The sequence below is a fragment of the Pocillopora damicornis genome, chromosome 7 (genome assembly GCF_964200805.1).
Source record: "Pocillopora damicornis chromosome 7, jaPocDami1.2, whole genome shotgun sequence".
NCBI classification, from domain to species: domain Eukaryota; kingdom Metazoa; phylum Cnidaria; class Anthozoa; order Scleractinia; family Pocilloporidae; genus Pocillopora; species Pocillopora damicornis.
The window spans coordinates 22,228,297-22,247,945 of NC_142676.1; the positions used below are offsets into that span (position 1 = coordinate 22,228,297).

Here is a 19,649-nt window from a genome sequence, read left to right on the forward strand (position 1 = left end):
CTACATTAGCGAACACTGAACTACTGCTCGTACTCTAGGTATGACAATCAACCACAAAATTCATAAAACCAGATAACATTAAACATAATCTAAAAAATCATGTGTCAATTCACGAGTTTGCTCACAGAGCACTTTGATTACCTGAGGGATTGTTTGACAACTTGATCAAATTGCGGGGGCTGTGAGTTAACACGAGTTTGTTTAGCTTATCTAATAAACTGAAGAGGCTGTCTCCGAAAGAACCGAGATCAGTCGGAAGTTATTGGGAGAACGCAAGGGCTCAAAACTACCAATAGTGAGGACTAGTTCATTTACTGATGTAAAATTTTGCTATATGTTTTGCTGAAAGCCGTCATTTTTAATCGAACCCAAGTAATCTGTGGTGTAATCTGTGCCCTTTTTAAGGTCATTTCGCAATTTTTTTATTGTACATACTTACTGTGGAACTATCAACATTTAAAAAATTGAGGCTTTCCTGTATGGGCTGACTTTTGAAGAAAAGTTAAACGTCCCTTGGACCTGGCAAACAGGTGCAAGTGAACAATATTTTGGAAAGGCGTTTTTAGTTAGTAGTTAAATATTGTACTATTAGAATTATATGGCTATCTATAAAGAACTGCTGCTCCTTAACAAGCTCTAAAACTCCCATTTAGGGAGAGAGAAAATTGAGGTCAAGTTCATTTGCTGCTGTCAAATTTCCTTACATGTTTTTTTGAAAGCAGTCATTTTTAGTCGAACCTTAGTACTCACAGCAAATTTGAATGAATCAATTAATAAAAAGAATAAAGGGGTAAGTTTCTAAAGAAACTGTGGTGCTGCGTCGGTGGGAGAGTAAAGCAGGTAATTTAGTGTTAACAACTGGGTTGAAAACGTAAATTAGCCACCGTAAAGAGTAAAAAAGCTGACGTTTCGAGCGTTAGCCCTTCGTCAGAGCGATTAGAGGAATTGTGGGTTGTGTGTGGATTTATATGTAGAAAGTGGAGCTACGCCATTGGTGGGAATATTGTGACGAGAAAACAGGAATAAATTAGTTGAATGAAAAGCGCTCGTTGATTCCGTGGGGATTAAGGGTGCCGATTTGAAATATAAATTTTTGTTCTAGTGTTTTACGGCTTTCCGAACTGCCTAGATGTAAGGAAAGGCCGCAAACTGCCATATGCTGTTTAGAATGATAAGGAAGATTAAAGTGTCTAGCGACTGGCTTGGATGCGTCCTTGTCATTTATTTCCACATCGCGAAGGTGTTCTCGGAATCGGTCACCCAGTCGTCTTCCTGTCTCGCCGATGTATAACTTATTGCAATAAGTGCAAGTTATGCAGTAAATAACATTGGCGGAGGTACACGTAAAGTGATCAATGATCTTAATGGATCTTTTGGGTCCCGATATTTTCTCTACGTTATGAATGAAAGGACAAGTTTTGCATCGTGAGCGAGCGCATTTAAAAGTTCCAGATTGGTCATTGGTATGAAATGAACTCCTGACTAAAAAGTTGCCTATGTTTTTGTCACGTTTGAATGAAATAAGTGGGGGTTGCGAAAAGATAGTGCCAGTCTCTGAATCGTTTTGGAGTAATTTAAAATTTTTAAGAATGATAGATTTAACTGCGTGGTTGTGAGGGTGAAATGTAAGAGTAAATGGAATGCGATCCGTGTTCTCCTTCTCGGCCGTTTGTAGTGCTGCCTGTCGATCGATTTGTTGGGCACGGTGGTAGCCCGCTTGAACGACAGAAACAGGATAGCTGCGTTTATCGAAAAACTGGCACATTGCCTCTGATTTTTCGGAAAAATCAGAGTCGTCACTACATAAACGACGAAGTCTGAGAAACTGTGAAAAAGGTATGGAGTTCTTGACGTGTGATGGATGTGAGGATGAATACAACAAGTAACTATGTGAATCTGTAGGTTTGTAGTAAACACTAGTACATAAGCCGTTGCCTTCAATTGAAATTTTGATGTCTAGAAAAGCCAAAGAATTGTCGGAAATTTCCCAGGTATATTTAAGAGCCGGATGAAAGGAATTGACGGCGGTTATAAATTGAGTGAGCTCCTCTTTGGTAGAGGAGGTAGCGCCGATGCAATCGTCAATGTAGCGGCCGTAGAGTTGAGGTTTTGGGCCGTGGTATTGGCTAAAAAATTGATGTTCGATAAAACCAACAAAAAGATTGGCGTAGTTACCATTCCAGAAAATTTACTACTTTCCGATTCAGAAAAATCAGTTCTCAGCAAAGGCTTAAATTTTGTTCCCATATCACAAAAAACCGACGAATTTTCAGTTAAGCAAGACGTTGAAAAATTCCTTCGCCACGTTCAGTTGAAAGCCTTTTTTCATGACAAAGAGGATGATTCTAACACCTCTAACAAAGATACTTTCGAAACACTCCAGATTCGAAAGTCTAAATGGACTCCCCCAGAGGGCCAGTTCTCATCTTTAGATTTTTTCCTCAAAAAATGTCGCCACGATATCAACAAACTTAAATTCAATCGTCACACCAAATTTTCCAATCTTTCTTCGGAAGAGTGGTCGGCACTAAAAAGTCTAAAAAAACGCAAAGACATTGTCATTAAGGCGGCCGACAAAGGCGGTGCAGTTGTTGTTTGGCGGGCCGACCTCTATCAAAAAGAAGCTTTGCGGCAACTTTCCGATACCTCCTTTTATGCTAAAGTCGACAAAGATCTCACTTTAATTAACCAAAACATTGTCAAAAATACGATTAACGATCTCATAGCTAAACAAGAATTGCCGGCCACTGCTAAAAATCTCATCATTACTACTCCTAGAACTTCGTGTATTTACTTTTTACCTAAAATCCACAAATCTAACAACCCAGGTCGACCCATCGTTTCTGCCTGCAGTTGTCCCACTGAACTTATTTCCAGCTATTTAGACAAAATTATGGCACCTATCGTCAAAACTCTTCCGTCTTACATTAAGGACAGCCAACACGCACTTGAAATTTTTCGTGACTTTAGTTTCCTCGACCAAAACAAACTTATTTTCACCATGGATATAACATCTCTTTACACTGTCATTCCCAATGACGAAGGTCTCCGGGCCCTCAAACATTTTTTCGATCAACGCACTGTTAAGGAACCTAGCTCTGAAACACTACTCCGTCTGGCCGAACTAGTGCTCACACTCAATTGCTTTTCATTCGGTGGTAACTACTACAAACAAACTAATGGCGTGGCCATGGGTACTATAATGGGACCCAGCTACGCCAATTTTTTTGTTGGTTTTATCGAACATCAATTTTTTAGCCAATACCACGGCCCAAAACCTCAACTCTACGGCCGCTACATTGACGATTGCATCGGCGCTACCTCCTCTACCAAAGAGGAGCTCACTCAATTTATAACCGCCGTCAATTCCTTTCATCCGGCTCTTAAATATACCTGGGAAATTTCCGACAATTCTTTGGCTTTTCTAGACATCAAAATTTCAATTAAAGGCAACGGCTTATGTACTAGTGTTTACTACAAACCTACAGATTCACATAGTTACTTGTTGTATTCATCCTCACATCCATCACACGTCAAGAACTCCATACCTTTTTCACAGTTTCTCAGACTTCGTCGTTTATGTAGTGACGACTCTGATTTTTCCGAAAAATCAGAGGCAATGTGCCAGTTTTTCGATAAACGCAGCTATCCTGTTTCTGTCGTTCAAGCGGGCTACCACCGTGCCCAACAAATCGATCGACAGGCAGCACTACAAACGGCCGAGAAGGAGAACACGGATCGCATTCCATTTACTCTTACATTTCACCCTCACAACCACGCAGTTAAATCTATCATTCTTAAAAATTTTAAATTACTCCAAAACGATTCAGAGACTGGCACTATCTTTTCGCAACCCCCACTTATTTCATTCAAACGTGACAAAAACATAGGCAACTTTTTAGTCAGGAGTTCATTTCATACCAATGACCAATCTGGAACTTTTAAATGCGCTCGCTCACGATGCAAAACTTGTCCTTTCATTCATAACGTAGAGAAAATATCGGGACCCAAAAGATCCATTAAGATCATTGATCACTTTACGTGTACCTCCGCCAATGTTATTTACTGCATAACTTGCACTTATTGCAATAAGTTATACATCGGCGAGACAGGAAGACGACTGGGTGACCGATTCCGAGAACACCTTCGCGATGTGGAAATAAATGACAAGGACGCATCCAAGCCAGTCGCTAGACACTTTAATCTTCCTTATCATTCTAAACAGCATATGGCAGTTTGCGGCCTTTCCTTACATCTAGGCAGTTCGGAAAGCCGTAAAACACTTGAACAAAAATTTATATTTCAAATCGGCACCCTTAATCCCCACGGAATCAACGAGCGCTTTTCATTCAACTAATTTATTCCTGTTTTCTCGTCACAATATTCCCACCAATGGCGTAGCTCCACTTTCTACATATAAATCCACACACAACCCACAATTCCTCTAATCGCTCTGACGAAGGGCTAACGCTCGAAACGTCAGCTTTTTTACTCTTTACGGTGGCTAATTTACGTTTTCAACCCAGTTGTTAACACTAAATTACCTGAATTAATAAAAAGGCTTACTCTGATGAGTCGATTTTTTCACGGGATACTTCCGGATAATAATATAGCCTTTCTACCTGAGGGATTGTTTGATCAACAGGGAATGGTTCTGATTTAACACGAGTTTGTCTAGTACTAGTTCAAAGACGAGTGCGAGACTCTCTTCTTAAGAACCAGCAGATGAACCTGGAATCATTGTGAGAATTCAGGGACGCAAACCTAACTATTGTGATGATTATTTAGTTTGCTAAGTAGGTTGCATCAGTTGCCTCTAGTATTTATGCAAATTTTATTTAAAATCTCTCGATTTCTGTTGGTTTGTCAGCGCCAGCTTTGTTTTCTGCTAAAACTTTATTAATTTAAAAGTTTATCAATTCCTCTGTAGAGAAAATTGATATTCTGATGCTCTCATTTTGGTTTTTTTTTTTGCTTTTTTCAGTCATTTGGATCAAACTTTACGATAGCGGTTCGCAGTCTATTAACTGACGCCAAATTTTGCTTTTTTTTATTGAAAGGAATCAATTTTCCTCAAACTTGATTATGACGATAATTAATACAATTGACTCGCTCTATCTGTTTTTTTTTTCTGGTGCAGTTTTTGTGCTGCTTCACAAATAACTTATACGCCTATTTACCAAAGCAAATGACAACAACAACAAAAAAATATAATTAATATGTTGATGTTTCCATAGAAAATTATCGTCAAACCCCATAAGAAATCTACCTTAGAGATTGTTTGCCGACTTGACCAACCTGGAAACCCTGTTTGTTAAAAAGATGGTTATCTGGCTTATCTAATTAACTGATTCACTTGCGAGGTTTTTTAAGTACTGAATGACAGGCCTGAGTTTTTTACGAGGAGGATAGGACAATAGTTTTTAACTAAGCTGGCGGTTCTTTATTTGGTGCAGGGGAAATTGCTGATTAGACAACGCGAATGGAAAACCTTCAGCTCTTGGCTGAAATTTAGCTTCAAAAAAGCAACAAAAAAAACACTTATCCAAGTGCCAGTATAGCCTCTAAGAGGAAATAGTGTCTCTCGTCTAACAGTTTGATTGAAGATTTATAGCAGTGGAAAAATAGTCGCAGGAATCCTTGGTTGTTCATGAAAATGGTTGGATCGGATGCCACTTGAAATCTGTCAAATTCTATTTTTTTGTCAGTGACAGGCCTGGGTGGAGCTAAAACTCTAAATGGATTCAGCAAGAAATCGTTAACATCATTGTCCTTACAGCTATCAAAGGGAGAATATAGGGTATCTACAAAATACTGCTGCATCTTGATGTTTCCAAAGGTTTCTATCATCAAACCATATAGAAAATCTACCTGAGGGATTGTTTGTCGGCTTGACCAACCTGAGAACCCTATGCATTAAAAGGTTATCTAGCTTAGGAAGTTAACTTGAGAGGTTTTCTCAGTAATAGCTAGCAGGCCTTTCTTTTTTCGCGAGGGACAGGAAGACTGTAGCCTAGTAGACTGTAGACGGTTTGACTGACACATTTAAGACAGTAGCTCTACTTCTTTCTCTTTCTCCGTTTTTTTCATTGTCTATCTGAAAATATTTATTTCATTGATTGATTTATTTTTATTGTAGAAAGCAGTTTACACTAAAGGTGGTTGGAAATAGTTTTCCAAACTCTGACCGACTAATTTCGCATCACACAAAACAAATTTCCCTCCCTTACCCTTTCCTCCCCCCCATCCCTGCGAAAAAATGTCAGACTGGATTTCTCGATTTCATTCGCATGTTCATAGCGATTGTCATGCCACATTCACTATTTCAAATTTCGATCTTTTGATCAAAGCTTGTGTGAGAATCGTTGGACTGCGAAGGGAGAAAGTTGGGTTTGAGGGTTTTGAATGTACATGTAGCCGGTGGGAGCTTAAAAAAACTGTTTTCAGCTTTCTTAAGAACTTTTTCAAGAGGAAAAATTTTACTAATCATGAACCAGTTAAAGAGTGAAAATTGTTCGAAGGTTAATTTAAGTTATTTTATTTGCATCAAATTCTGAACATTTTAACAGGGATCTATCTTTCAACTCTTTTACCTCTCTTCCTGGCTTACCGAGTCAGAAGCTGATATTCCTGTAAGTATTAACTAATGCCACTTATGCGCAATTTTCATCCCGTAGTAGAATGTCGACCATCAGGTCACGAGTGAATATTCTCTAGGATTAATTTGTTCGAACTTACTATTTACTTATTAACCGACCCATTGATTGACGATTTTTAAAAATCGACTTCTGTTAACTTGGGCACTTGATAACTTGAACCTTGCGGTACCTCGGTCAAAGCAACTATTTCTCTAGCAAAGTTTGAGCAACAATAGATCCAGCCCTAATCAGACGGTTTGTGAAAATTTTGATTTGACCAACATCTTTCCCCATCTTTTTAATTTCTTGAGCTTTAGTCTTGTTGTGTGTTGGGAAGCTTGTCGAGTTTTTGATCACAGCTGCACTGCGTTGTGTTCAAAATACGCGAGTCATATACGGTTTCAAAAGCCCATTGGGTACATGGGGCTCGTGAATTTGCAAAAATGTTATGACTGCTTGTGGAAGTTAAGTCTACTTCTTGAGTCGCGCTGGGTCGCCTGCATCGCCTGTTTTTTTAGAGAGAAAAAGTTTTCTTAGGCCGACTTGAGATCCCATAGTAGGCCTTTGGGTATATATTGGTCATATATTTTGACTGCAATAACCTCTATTGCCCTATGTAATCGTTTCCACAGGGATTTCTCTTGGAATAAACTTTCCATGTTCCCCGACAACGCGTTCGGTGTGCCTTTCAATTTACTGGGCATAATGTTGGTGATCCAATTTATTGTTTTTCTTTTAATTCATTTCCTTACTTCTTTTTATTGTTTTGTTTGATTTGATATCAACAAAATTCTTACTTCAAAGTAAGTTAAGTTACAGATTGAGATGTAGCATGTCTTTGAAGAGGTTTACTTTGAGGGCTTCAAAATCCCCATTTTAAGCAATAATAAACGCCTATTATCACAAGATAATACCAACGTAAGCCAATTTTCCTCAAAAATACTCAAATAATAATACAATCCTATTCAGAAAAAATACGGTTTAAATCTCAGATGTAATAAAGCAATGTACTGTTGTCCTTCATGGTCGTCAAGTTTCCTATTGGTCGTTAAATTACATTTTAATGCGCTTGAAGGGAATACAAATTATGTCTTTTAAGCAGTGAAAAAGAAACAACCTCGTTTTTAACACAATATCAGACACGTTCTCGTCTCTGATGAAAATAGTCTTGAAGTTTATTTCCTTCAGTGACTGCTTTGCCGTTTCGATTAGCTTCCTCAACAGGAACCAGTTGAGGAGAATTCCTTACAGAGCTTTTTATAATGTGACCCACTTAAACCTACTGTGAGTATTTTTAACTGTCATTCCATAAGTCCAACAACGGAAGAAAAAAAGGGTATAAATGCACGTAAAATTGGAAAGACGATCACAAAGGCGGCGACACAAAAAAGTTGCAGATAATGTTTTTCGGCAACGGAAGTTAAGATGAACACTGATGAAATCCACTTTTCTATCCCAAAGTTGTTGAATTTGATGCCCAAATTTGAGAGGGTTTTCACAATGTCTTCACTATTATGGAATCAAGGAGCTCGTTGATTGCCTGGTTTGACGTACAGCTTAGTGGCCAGTAGGCTTAACATGCTTCAGTTTATTCGTGCTTTTTACCGTTCACTGATGCAATAGATTGCGTTTATTACCACCTTTATATAATAGAATTTTGCTCTTTTATCAAAAGGGAGTAATCAAGGATAAGTAAAGTGCGATCGATCTAGCATAGGAATGGATGTATTTTTTTTCTTTGCTTTATATAATCGGCTCACAATTCTGATTTGCAGTAACTCGTTTCCATTCTAGCAAATGGTTGCTATTTAAATACATATCTTACAGTACCAACACCGAAGTAAATTCTGGATTAATATTAACTGTGTTGCAGAAATTGCCTTGTCACCGACCGAATTGAGCAATTTCTAAAAACACATATGCTATTAATCAATAATTTTACTCGTGACTTCTTCCGATTTTCTTCCTGAATTTTGAAAACTATTCATAAGATCCTCTTTACTGGCACAATAAGATCCGATCTTTCTTAGCAGGCACTGTCCTTAGCCGACAGCAAAGTACGCTGGAAAAATATCTTATAAAACAAACTGATCTATGTATAGCTACAAGGCCAGCAGTGGGACATGGTCGCCAGTCATGCAGAAATTTTTTTTAAAAGGTTCTGTGAAATGTTCTTTAAAACTTTATCAAAGAATCAAATAATTGATTGGAATTGTGAAATTAAGCTACGAGATGTCAAAATACCCAAAATTGAGTCGAAAAGGGATAATTTTGGTGTCCAGGATACAGATTAATTTGATAGTAAATATGACATGACGAAATCAGGACCTTAACAGCTTTCATTTTATAGAGGGTGTTCGATTATATCGTATTCGTTACAATTGTTCCACTGCTAATTAAATTAATCATATTTCGACTATATTTTTATAGAAATATTCCACCGTGATTTTCACAGCCACAGATTTATCGTCCTTCGTTTTATTCCTGTAGAACATTATCTGATAATCCTCTTGAAATTATCGAACCGGAGGCCTTTCGCCTTGAGTCCCTAAGCGTGAAGATGTAAGTTTACTTAAAATTCGTACAGTAGGTTTTTAATTCTTTTAGAATGATATTCCATCCAGGTATTACTCATTCAAGAACTTCTGCAAGTTCAATATTTTCCGACCAGATTTTGAAGGACGACTGAAACTTTTGAGAACTAGAAAAACAAAATCAGATCAAATATATTGCCACTAAAGTGCAATGAACCTGTGCCAAATTTGCAGTAAGCGAGCCTCTCTCTCTAAATGAGATGATATCAGCTCTTGCTATTCTTCTCTCATTTTACAGCTTTCTTCTCCGGACGAAGTTAAAGACGTTAACCTCTGCCTTATTCGTGGGCCTCCGCCCTGTAAATTTCAAACTGTGCGTATCTAACATGATCAAACGTTCAGTATCAGCTGGAAGAATAACAATTTGTTTTATCTTTGTTGAAATTTATCCTGCAGTTGCAATGTCTGATTTTCGTCTGCTTTGAGTCCATTCCTTAACCGATCTCCGCTCTTCCCTGATATATGGTGCCGAGCCCATGAGTGTTCTCACTGTCCAATCGCAATATAAGTTGATGCTTTCGGGAAAAAAATTCAAAACAAAACAAAACATAAAACACAACAACATAAAATAAGTAACCTTTCGAACTTATGATAGCTAACGTTAATTTATTTCGAATTCAGCTACCTTAGAATGATTCAGCCTATAGATACATTGTCTAATTTCTGTTGCAGTGTTGCAAGGAATAGAACAGCTAGAACCATGTATTATTCCATTCCAAGAGGGAAAATCACAATTTACTTGTCAGTATAAGATCAATGTTATGATAGCGTACACGCGTAACATCATACGACATACACATTAGTTTTGATATGGAACTTTAATTGAGGAGAAGCAGCTGACCAATGTTAATTCAAATTAGCATTTAATTGCGACAAACTTTGAGGCATTTTAACACGGAATAATAACAACCCGGGGAGAGTAGAAACATTTAAAAAAACTTAACATTCAAATGTAGAATGTTTGGAACACTACTATACCGATCTGAGGGGAAAAGCAGAGCGTTTAAAATCAAAGTAGTAGAAATGATATATAAATCCGTTACCAGCGTCATCGGCATTAATGTCTGGTATAGTCTGATAAAGTTTAGAATGATATAGTCACGCAAGCTTAAGCAATCATATATATATATATATATATGTAAATATACTACAATATTTCCAAAAATACCTCTGTTACCATCTTCACTCTTAGGAACTCTCTTTATTCCTACGATGAAGCTATTGTAGTTTTACGTGGCAGCAGTGAACTCTCCTTCCTTAGGCCAGTACTACTCAGTATGGGTTTCACCGAAAATCAAAAGCAGTCACACGTTGTATTTCTCCCATGTCCTTTGGGATCATTTTCGAAGTCTTTGGGGACAAGAAGCTGGAAATGCGTTTATTGTTCTCCTGGTATGTTATAGTCTGGACGTTTGTAAGAACCCGATATAGCTCGTGCCACAATGAGAAACGGTGAAAGCGATTAATTTGTGGAGACGTGTGTCTAGGAATAATCTTTTTATAGACCTATTCATGCTTGTACATGTACAATATTGCCACAGCACTTACTCTGGGGAAGCTTGAATGCTCAAAGTCCGTTGGGGTCGTTTTATTTTAAGCATCAGTAACCACACCAATTTATTTCGGCTTGAGAGAGGATTTGAGGTTTCAGTATATAAATGAAGAATAGCCTCTGTTTGTCCAAAGCATAACTATTTCAATTTAAGAAAAACGACTTGCAAAGGAAACTTTTCCTTAATCAACTAAACTGAAATTGATAAAAAAATTTGACTTTGAACCAAAGTAAACGCTCAACCTTGAAGCTGGTGGAAACTTCTTATTCCACCAAGTTTCAGGTATGTTGACGGTTTATATTTTTATTTTCACATATAATCAAAATGTACTTGAAACCACTCATAACCACAACTGGCACTTTGACACGTTCCTCTTTCAGGTGGTTTTTACTCCGACACACTCGGTTATGTTGCAGACGGCTGCAAGAAATGTCCAAATGGTTCTTACGTGGCATATGACAAAAAACCTGGAAAATCTGTATTGGACTGCAAGACATGTCCTGAAGGTAAAATCCAAACATGTGCTCCTCAACGTCACTAAAGGGTTTGAGTTGTCAGTGTGTACACACGTAATCAAATGCTGTCCAGAAGCCTGGAAAGAATGACGTAAAAGTAGAGGATAGAATTCGAACAGTCGTATTTATCTTAAGAAACAAACCCAGCACGCGGCAAGAGTCGAATGTCTCGAAACCCGTCCCTGTGTTCGCTTCATTGTGTATGGTTGGTTTGAAGATTTTTTTTTACTTCAAGGGTACTACAGTAAATGGTTTGAACCCCGGGGGTAACATGTAATAGTGTAGTTGGATCGTGCAGGTGAGTGTAGTCCTGAGGAAAAATTTTGTCGGTATTGGTAACTGACGTTTCGACAACCCGAGCGGAAGTCATCTTCAATGTCAAGTGACTTCAAGGGTACTATTTGACGCCCCAAGGTTTATAGGTGAACCTATTAGTTGATCGTTCCCTCAATCAACATTTGCCAGAACATCGGGTCTCAAAGAGAGAATTCTTTCCACCCTGCGCCGATAAATAACACCAATGATTCCGCATTTTTTGCGAGTTGTCTATTCTTCAACCAAACATTTGGAGCGAGAACGAAAACGACTTTGAGCCTACTTTTTCAAAATGACAATTAAAAAGGACAACAGGAACCATGATGAGTCTAGCTGTTTTTTTGGGCTCAAGCTTCATCTAACTGAAGGTAGGAGTGAGTAAGATTTGATTCATTAATACAATTTTGAATTTTTACAGGAACAGAAACCGATTTTTTCGCTGGACATCGTGCTTGTCCCTGCTTGGGAGGACATTACCGAGCTCATCTCTTCAAAAAGTGTTTTACATGTGGCCGAAGCGGGCTGCAATGCCAAGATGAGTATGCCTCACTAAAACCTGGCTTTTGGTGGCAATGGCGGAACGAGTCCCATAAACATCGCTACGAATATTTCATGAAAAATCTCGCCCGAGAGTTACCTGCATTGGATGATTTCTCAGTGCAATATCCTTATGCAATACCAACACCACACAGATGTCAGGTAGAGGAGTCTTGCAAAGGTGGTTTGGACTCACCATGCGGAGAAGGGTATCAAGGTCCACTTTGCGCTGTATGCAATCCAGGGTACCACAAACAATTTCACTCTTGTGAAAAATGTCCTTCACGGACCTGGATCGCAGGACAGTTATCTCTCATTGCTGCTATTATAGCGATATTGTTGGCCCTTTTAGTATGCAGAAAGAAAAATAATCTTTCAAAGGACCGGGGACTCTCTCGTTTTGACAATTTGTTGTCAAAGCTTAAGATCATGATTGGTTTTTATCAAGTCACTCATGGCTTGCTAGACGTGTTCTCGTTCATTGAATGGCCAGATTCATTGCAGATTGTGTCCAAGTATTCAGGAATTTTACAGATGAATCTGCTTCAGGTAGCACCGATTCACTGCCTTAATCACAATTTACACGTGGATGCCTTGGGAGATTTGTTTGTGCTCTTGTCAATGAACGCCGTTGTTATTGTTGGTTCGTGTGTGATCTATGGTTTTTGGTATATAATGATCTCAAAAAAACAGGGCCTGGAGGAGGACGAAAGGGCACAAACAATTTCACAGAGGAAAGTTCTTATTTACAGAAACGTTTTTTTCTTCTTGTACGTGACATACCTAAGCACTTGTTCGAGGACAGCCAGTGTTATGCCGTTCGCCTGCCAGAAACTCTGCAAAGATAAAAGAGAAGAGTTATGTGACGAGTACCTGAAAGTAGATTACAGCATAAAATGCCGAGGAGCAAATTACAATCATCTTGTGATTGTAGCTTATGTTTCAGCTGCATACATCATTGCTTTACCTGCTCTTTCTCTCGTTGCCCTCTGGAGGCATCGGCGAACAATCATAACCAAGAAAGACCGTGATAATGGCTCTGATCCAGAAATTGTCGACGGATTGCGATTTCTCTTCGAAAATTACAAGCCTCGTTCCTGGTATTGGGAACTGGTTGAAATGTCCCGCAAGTTCATTCTTACATGCGGCCTCATTCTTGTGGGTCAAGAAAGCAGATCCTTCATTGGATTGGCCTGGGTTGTTGCCGGTATGTATGCAGTGCTTTTCTGCTGGATCAAACCCATGCAAGACACTTTTGAGAACAGACTGATGTCCACTTCCCTTGCCGTTACAATTGTAAACTTGGGTATTGGTGCTGTCAGCAGAATTCCGGCAGAGAACATATTAAACATGGAGGACCATCACAAGGACGCTTTGGCAATGAAAATACTGATTATTGGGGCAAATACGTTGGTGATTGGCCTTCTTGCTGGTAAGATAAACATTAGTTTGATGAGAAAAAAACTTAACTGCAACTTTTATCTGTTACTTTGTATTGCTGTAATTCCATTTTATGAAATAATAACCACACAAGTGTTATATCATACACATTAAAGATAACCTTATCGTATCTTGAATTTATCTGAACAGCAACTAAACGTTAAACTTAATGAAACGCTCAATAGGAATTTAGTCTCTCTATAGGAGCTCAATTGATTTGGTTAACAATTGAACCTACGTAATTGATTAAGGTTTATCGTTCAACAGGGAAAGTTCAATTCTTTGATCATTCATTTTCTTCTTAGTTCAGTACCTGGCATTCTTACATCAGTTCTTCAAAGAGTGGCGCAAAAATCCAAAATGGTCCTTGTCTTGCTGCCTAGCCTTGCTTCTTCCACTTAATGACCTTCAAGGCGAGATTCGTGGAATGGTTGGCAAGAACATGCTTAAAACACAACTTCAGTCAGGGATCATTGGGAAGCCCTCCATTGCGGCCAGTGCAAAAGATAGTGGAGCATTAAGTTTTTCTCCAACCCATGAAGACAGTGAAAGACAAGAAAGAAGTTCAGTAAAATCCAGGGTGACCAAATGCAGCAACACTAAATATGACCGTGGGACACAAACAGAAATACTCGCACCGGTATCTACCGCTACTGCTGAACATGCACAGGCATCATGGAAAGCGTGCCAGCAGATAACCATGTGAGTACATGGCTAGTAAGTTCCTGTTTTCGTTTGTTTGTTTGATTTTGTGTTTTGGATGGCGATGTTGTTTCAGAGATATCGTCCACTTTAATGGTCTAATAAATCTCTTGAGAAGCGAAAAGTGTCATCCTAATACAAAGTCGTCTCCCTTACTCTTAGAATTGACCTACATATTATAATAATAAGTTATGCAACTTCTTCCAGACTATAAGCCGACTGAACTCTTTATTTCGTTTGTGAAAGAGATGTACAAAAGTGAAATTTTTTCACGCTTGTACATCTATAGAATCTGCCAACCTGTATTCTTGGTTAGTCGTCGACATACGATATGTTGGTGATCGTTCATTTGAAGAAAAAATATAATGGACTCTCTAATTTGTGATATAGATTTAATTGTTACACATTTTCAAGGATTGTCTTTCTTTTGGGAGGCGATGAGAATGAGCTCCTACGTACGCTGGTCAGTTACTGTGGTATTTTCTTAGAGTAAAGTAAGAGTATGTAAAAGAGACACAAGGATCCAATCGCTCTGACAAAGGGCTAACGCTCGAAACGTCAGCCTTTAAACTCTTTACACTGGCCAATTTACGTTTTCAACTCAGTTGATAACTCTAAATTACCCTTTGAAAAATTGCTCTTCTTTTCAGGAGTCGGCTCTCTGACCATCACATACCACTTACTGAAGCAGAGGAAGCCATCTCAATAGAAGAAAAGAGAGACAGGAATAATGAAGAATGAAGAAGACGGCCGGAAATATTATAGAATTTAGCATACAAGGCAACGCATCCCCTTTCCTTTAAAATATTTAATAGAATAGCGAGAGCAGATATGTTTAGGCGAAACATGGCTTTTAATGATTAGCTCTGGTAACGTTTTTTGGGGTATTATTTATACCTTAAGACATATAATACTCGTATTAATTGTAGCATTGGATATTTCCAAGATGAAGACAGCGTTCAGATTTACATAAACCTATACTCTATAGAATAATCAGATATGCATGTGATATTCCCGTTTGAAAACGGGCTGCACCGGTTTTGAACAAACGTACGGTGTCATTATTAGCAGTATCATGTATGTAGAGGTGGTACATGTAGTGGCGATATTCATAAATATTGTTATAAGCTAATAACTGATACAGTTTCAGTTGAATTTATTATTAAACGGGTACTCTTCAGTTTGTAGTAATGCTTGTCCAGGAAGATAGCAGCGATACATGTAAAATTAAGTACCTCAGTTCATACGTGATTTTAATATAGTCTTAGCACAAATATTATCATTTGCTTTGTTGCTACGTATGCGATCCCTAGCCCCTTTCGAAAAGACACATGATATTTAAATCAGTTATCTCAAATGTAAATACTTTTAGGATGGAAAAAAATAACTAGGGGACCTGTAATTATCTTTAGAGAAGGAAGAATTTTGAGGGGATCACACGGTTTTTCAGGGGTAAAGGAGGGGGGGGGGAAATCAGAGTTTAGAGGAAGGACTATAGAAAACTGACTGCCAAGTAACTTTCAATGAGGGGGGGGGGGGGAGGAAGGGTGATTATAGAGCCTTACAGAGGATGAGACATATTTCGTCATGACACAATTAAAATTCTTTCGCGTAAATATGAACGTAAATAATTAATTTTAGTTTATACCAAGGGAGTAGTTCTTTTCGCGCGCTCTGATTGGCTAATTTGAAAGTGATTAGCCAGTACTATTTATCCTCAAGCAGCGGAAGAGACAAATTCGCAAGTCAAGAATATAATTCCTGACCATATTTGGGTGGATAGTTGCCTTGCCTTTTCGCGGCTCGGTAAATGTCCACCACTTTTCTCTTCACTTCGGTGATTAGTTGTCAATTATTGAACAACACAGTATTGTTAATTGGCTATTATCAACTACCCCTACAGACAGAATTTTCTCTTTAATGAAATCGGGTTTAAGCTTTTTTTTTGCTTTTTAAATACGGCTACCATAAGAGTTTGGTAAATTTGTGTGATACATAGCCAAATAGTTTAGTCTTGGAAAAGAAACCAGCCTTAAGTTTGAGCATTTAATTCAGGTTTTGCCAAAAATAGAAACATTTTCAGCCAAACGTAGACAGTACTCTTACGGTAAACAATAACTTGCGACCCCTCAAATGAAGATTAAATAATAAAGCCTAACAAATAGATTACCAATCATTTTTAGAGAAGATTTCGTTGAGGCTAGAAACACATTAACGGCACGGCTGAAATTGAACAATTCATGGAGGGAAGGGTTTCTCTTACTGTAGTTTTGTGATGAAAAAAGGTTCTGAGATCTCTCTTTAATTCCAAAGCGTGCTTTTCCCATGAAGCCACACCGTTTTGCTGAGGGAGAATATCAAGGACACACCTGAAAGGCGTGATAGATTTACGTTTGTAGAAACACTCCTCAAAATTGATTCTATGTATAACATGAAACATGCTACGATAAAACATACTCCCTGGTTTAGATGATTGCTAATTCCTTGAGTCTAGCGTTTTTCTATTTATCGGTTTCAAAATAAAGCCAAAAACAAGTCTTGAATTTCCCGCCCGTCCTGCAACCTGGGCAATGAAGAGAAACCAGTTTAATATTTGAATAACAATCATTTCCTCGTAAACTGACTTTTATTTGCACTTCACACGTACAAAGATATATTTTGGACTCTTTGGTGATAGCTTCGTCTGCTAAACTGATGTGACCATTCACAGTTATTTGCTAGAGCGTTCGTTTTGCGCATAAATGTTCTTTTCGAAATTCTGCAAGTAAGTGCATCTGTGGTGAAGATCGACTTCACAGATAGATGAATCCACTATTTACAATCCCTCAGAACGTTGTTTTACAGAAAAAAATTTCTTAACTAGTAAAAAAAAATATTTTTTCTCCTATGGATAAGTCTTTGACCTCGTGAAATTTTATCAATAACGATTGCTTTTAGGCAGGAGGCCTAATTATTTTTCATTTTTTTGTTTCAGATTACGTCATGTCAGGTAAATGAAATGACAATTACATATTATCTATGGAAACTACACACGGACGATTTTTACTCAGGAGTCGGATCCATCGAACCAGTAAAGGCAGCGAAGGAGTAAGTTTTTGATATATCCTAACTCGTAAATAAAAATCGTTCGAGCACTTTCCAAGATATGATGTTTTTTATTTCATACATACTGAGAAGAAAGGTTTTTCAACAGGCTTATGTCTCTGTCGGTCTTTGCTCTCTCGTTTTTGTCTTCTTGCTCATCTATGAAGTCATCTATTGCTATTTGAAGGCGAGCAAATTTTGGCAGAAAGTCGCATGCTCGTTGTTCACCTCTGTAAAGTACTATCGTTTGTGTCTCTGACTGGACGAACGATGAATTTTCACAGTCGCTCGCTTTTCTTATTGCCTGGTTAGTTGGGTGTCTCGCAAGAATTTTAGACGGGCTTTTTTCCTGTGTCAATCTCAGTATGTTTGAAGTAAGTACATATTATCGTATGACCCTTACGGCCTCGCGCACACAATAGTGAAAGCTGATGTGTGTAGGACCGAACGGGTTGACATGAGCAAGTCCTGAAAAAGCCGTCCGGCCCTGCACTCACACGACTTTGTTGTGTATGTGTTAGGACAGAGCAGCGCCAAAATGCTAATATCTTCGAGCTTACTTGATAAACAAATAATTATAATAACGAGTTAATGTCCTCAAACTTCCCCTCCCTCCCTCCTCAAACACAAACAACAGAAACCCCTCGCGAATTTCGTACTGTACATTGTTGGGGGAATGTAAGTATTTTTTGAAATCAAAAGAGAAACTTAAAAATACAACTGTAAGAAGCAGCTTTCACCGAAATATTAGGTTTTCTGATGGAAAAGACTGGAGAAGAAAACCATAGGCTAATGTTAGTGAATATTCGTTATTCTAAATAGACCTAGTCCTTATAAATTATAGCTTGTTTGTTTTGTTTTCCAAATATAGGACTCCAGGAAATTGCATTCTTCGTCTTCTGTAAACTATATGCATACATGTGCAATTGAATATGACGAAATTTGAAAGACAGACTTTTCTTGAGCATAGGATATTTTTATATGACCACAAGTCAATAAAGTGTATTGTTGAGGCGCAGTTAAGTAACTTTTGCGAAATTCTCATCCCATTTTGTTTACTCTCTGCGGGCGTCTTTTCACTTTGTGGCTTTAGGTAGTTTCCTTTCACTTTAAGATCTGACATTACCTTCTCAGCAATCTTGTGCAAAGAAAAGGTGTTTTTTTTGCTTCAGCCACTAAAAAAGCCATTATTGGATGAGTTTGAGCATATATTAGCAAAACCGAAGCAGAAGGCTGAGGCAAATAACACAGAGTTTTGATAATTCATGATAAAATGCGAAAGCCGAATTCATTAATCGTTTTATTACAAACTTTTTAAACAATCTGAAAAAGAAGACACTTCTGTTTGAGTTCGCAAAAATTTGAGAACTCGAACATGATTAATGCAGTATGGGTTATCATGCCAACTTCACAAGCTATTGTAAATAGTTGAACGAATGCTCACGACCAATCAATTTTTCATTATAAGTCGAAAGTATATGAATAGCTATTAACAGCTTTATCTGGAGCCGAAAATGTTCTGTGAACTGTGAAGCATAATTATGGTCGGTTTCATTTGCGTCTTCTAGAATTTTTCTATCTCAGTGACGGAGCTCTTCAAATGAGATATTTCTTCAGGAATTTCTGAATATGACCGGTGACTTTTTCATTAAACAATTTCGCCTGAATCCTAAACTTTAATATTTCTTGTAGATTAAACCTGTTTTCTCCATACAGGAACTTATTGTGAGACATCTGTTTCGCTCCAGATTATTAAAGCCATTAAAAACCTCAAATTCTGCTGAAAAGGTTTCTTTTAACCCGAATTTGATTGCTTCGGCGACTTTCACATTGCAAGAGCTAGTTGACGTCTCCTACCCTTTCATGAACACTCCTCTATACCTTCATTTATATCTACGCAAATTACGAAAAAAAAGAAAAAACGCAACCTTGGGTAATTTGAAGGTGTTGATACAAAGCCTATGGTTTTATTATTCAAGATAATTTTAAACAAACAAAACACAAATCAAATTTGAAACTGACACCCTAAAGTTTAGATAATAGAAAAAGGTTTACTCAGCTGTCTGACATTTTTCTTCATTCGAACCTCAGTATCAGAAATTTTACTTTCCTCGGCTGTAGAGTTTGGTGAGATCCTTCTTGACATCATTTTCGCAACAATTCAACGAATGTCATATTGAAAAGTCTTTTTGGAGTCATTTAAAAAAAAAAGTCGAGCAGTTGGAATCATTACTCTCAGGAAAAATATCAATCTTTCCCACTGGGTTAGGG

General features: G+C 38.0%; 1 protein-coding gene across 2 annotated transcripts; it reads left to right on the forward strand.

Moving 5' to 3' along the window:
* Nucleotides 1-7,172: 7,172 nt before the first annotated feature.
* Nucleotides 7,173-15,565, forward strand: LOC149043143 (cysteine repeat modular protein A-like). 2 transcript variants are annotated; one of them, XM_089211340.1, is made up of 10 exons: nucleotides 7,173-7,345; nucleotides 7,851-7,922; nucleotides 9,129-9,200; nucleotides 9,471-9,545; nucleotides 9,905-9,973; nucleotides 10,425-10,624; nucleotides 11,166-11,291; nucleotides 12,034-13,584; nucleotides 13,898-14,309; nucleotides 14,945-15,565. In XM_089211340.1, the coding sequence occupies exons 1-9, from the start codon at nucleotides 7,296-7,298 to the stop codon at nucleotides 14,296-14,298; spliced, it is 2,616 nt and encodes an 871-aa protein (XP_089067466.1). In that variant the 5' UTR covers nucleotides 7,173-7,295; the 3' UTR covers nucleotides 14,299-14,309; nucleotides 14,945-15,565. The 2 variants fall into 2 exon arrangements, with proteins under 2 accessions (XP_089067466.1, XP_089067464.1); XM_089211338.1 differs by having other exon boundaries at nucleotides 13,898-14,294.
* Nucleotides 15,566-19,649: the final 4,084 nt, after the last annotated feature.

Bases quoted from the DNA above. Each gene is read 5' to 3' on its own strand.
- LOC149043143 (XM_089211338.1), top strand. From the start codon at position 7,296: ATGTTCCCCGACAACGCGTTCGGTGTGCCTTTCAATTTACTGGGCATA. The intron at 9,974-10,424 runs GTCAGTATAAGA...CTTCACTCTTAG, and splicing joins GGGAAAATCACAATTTACTT to GAACTCTCTTTATTCCTACG. The intron at 10,625-11,165 runs GTATGTTATAGT...TTCCTCTTTCAG, and splicing joins ATGCGTTTATTGTTCTCCTG to GTGGTTTTTACTCCGACACA.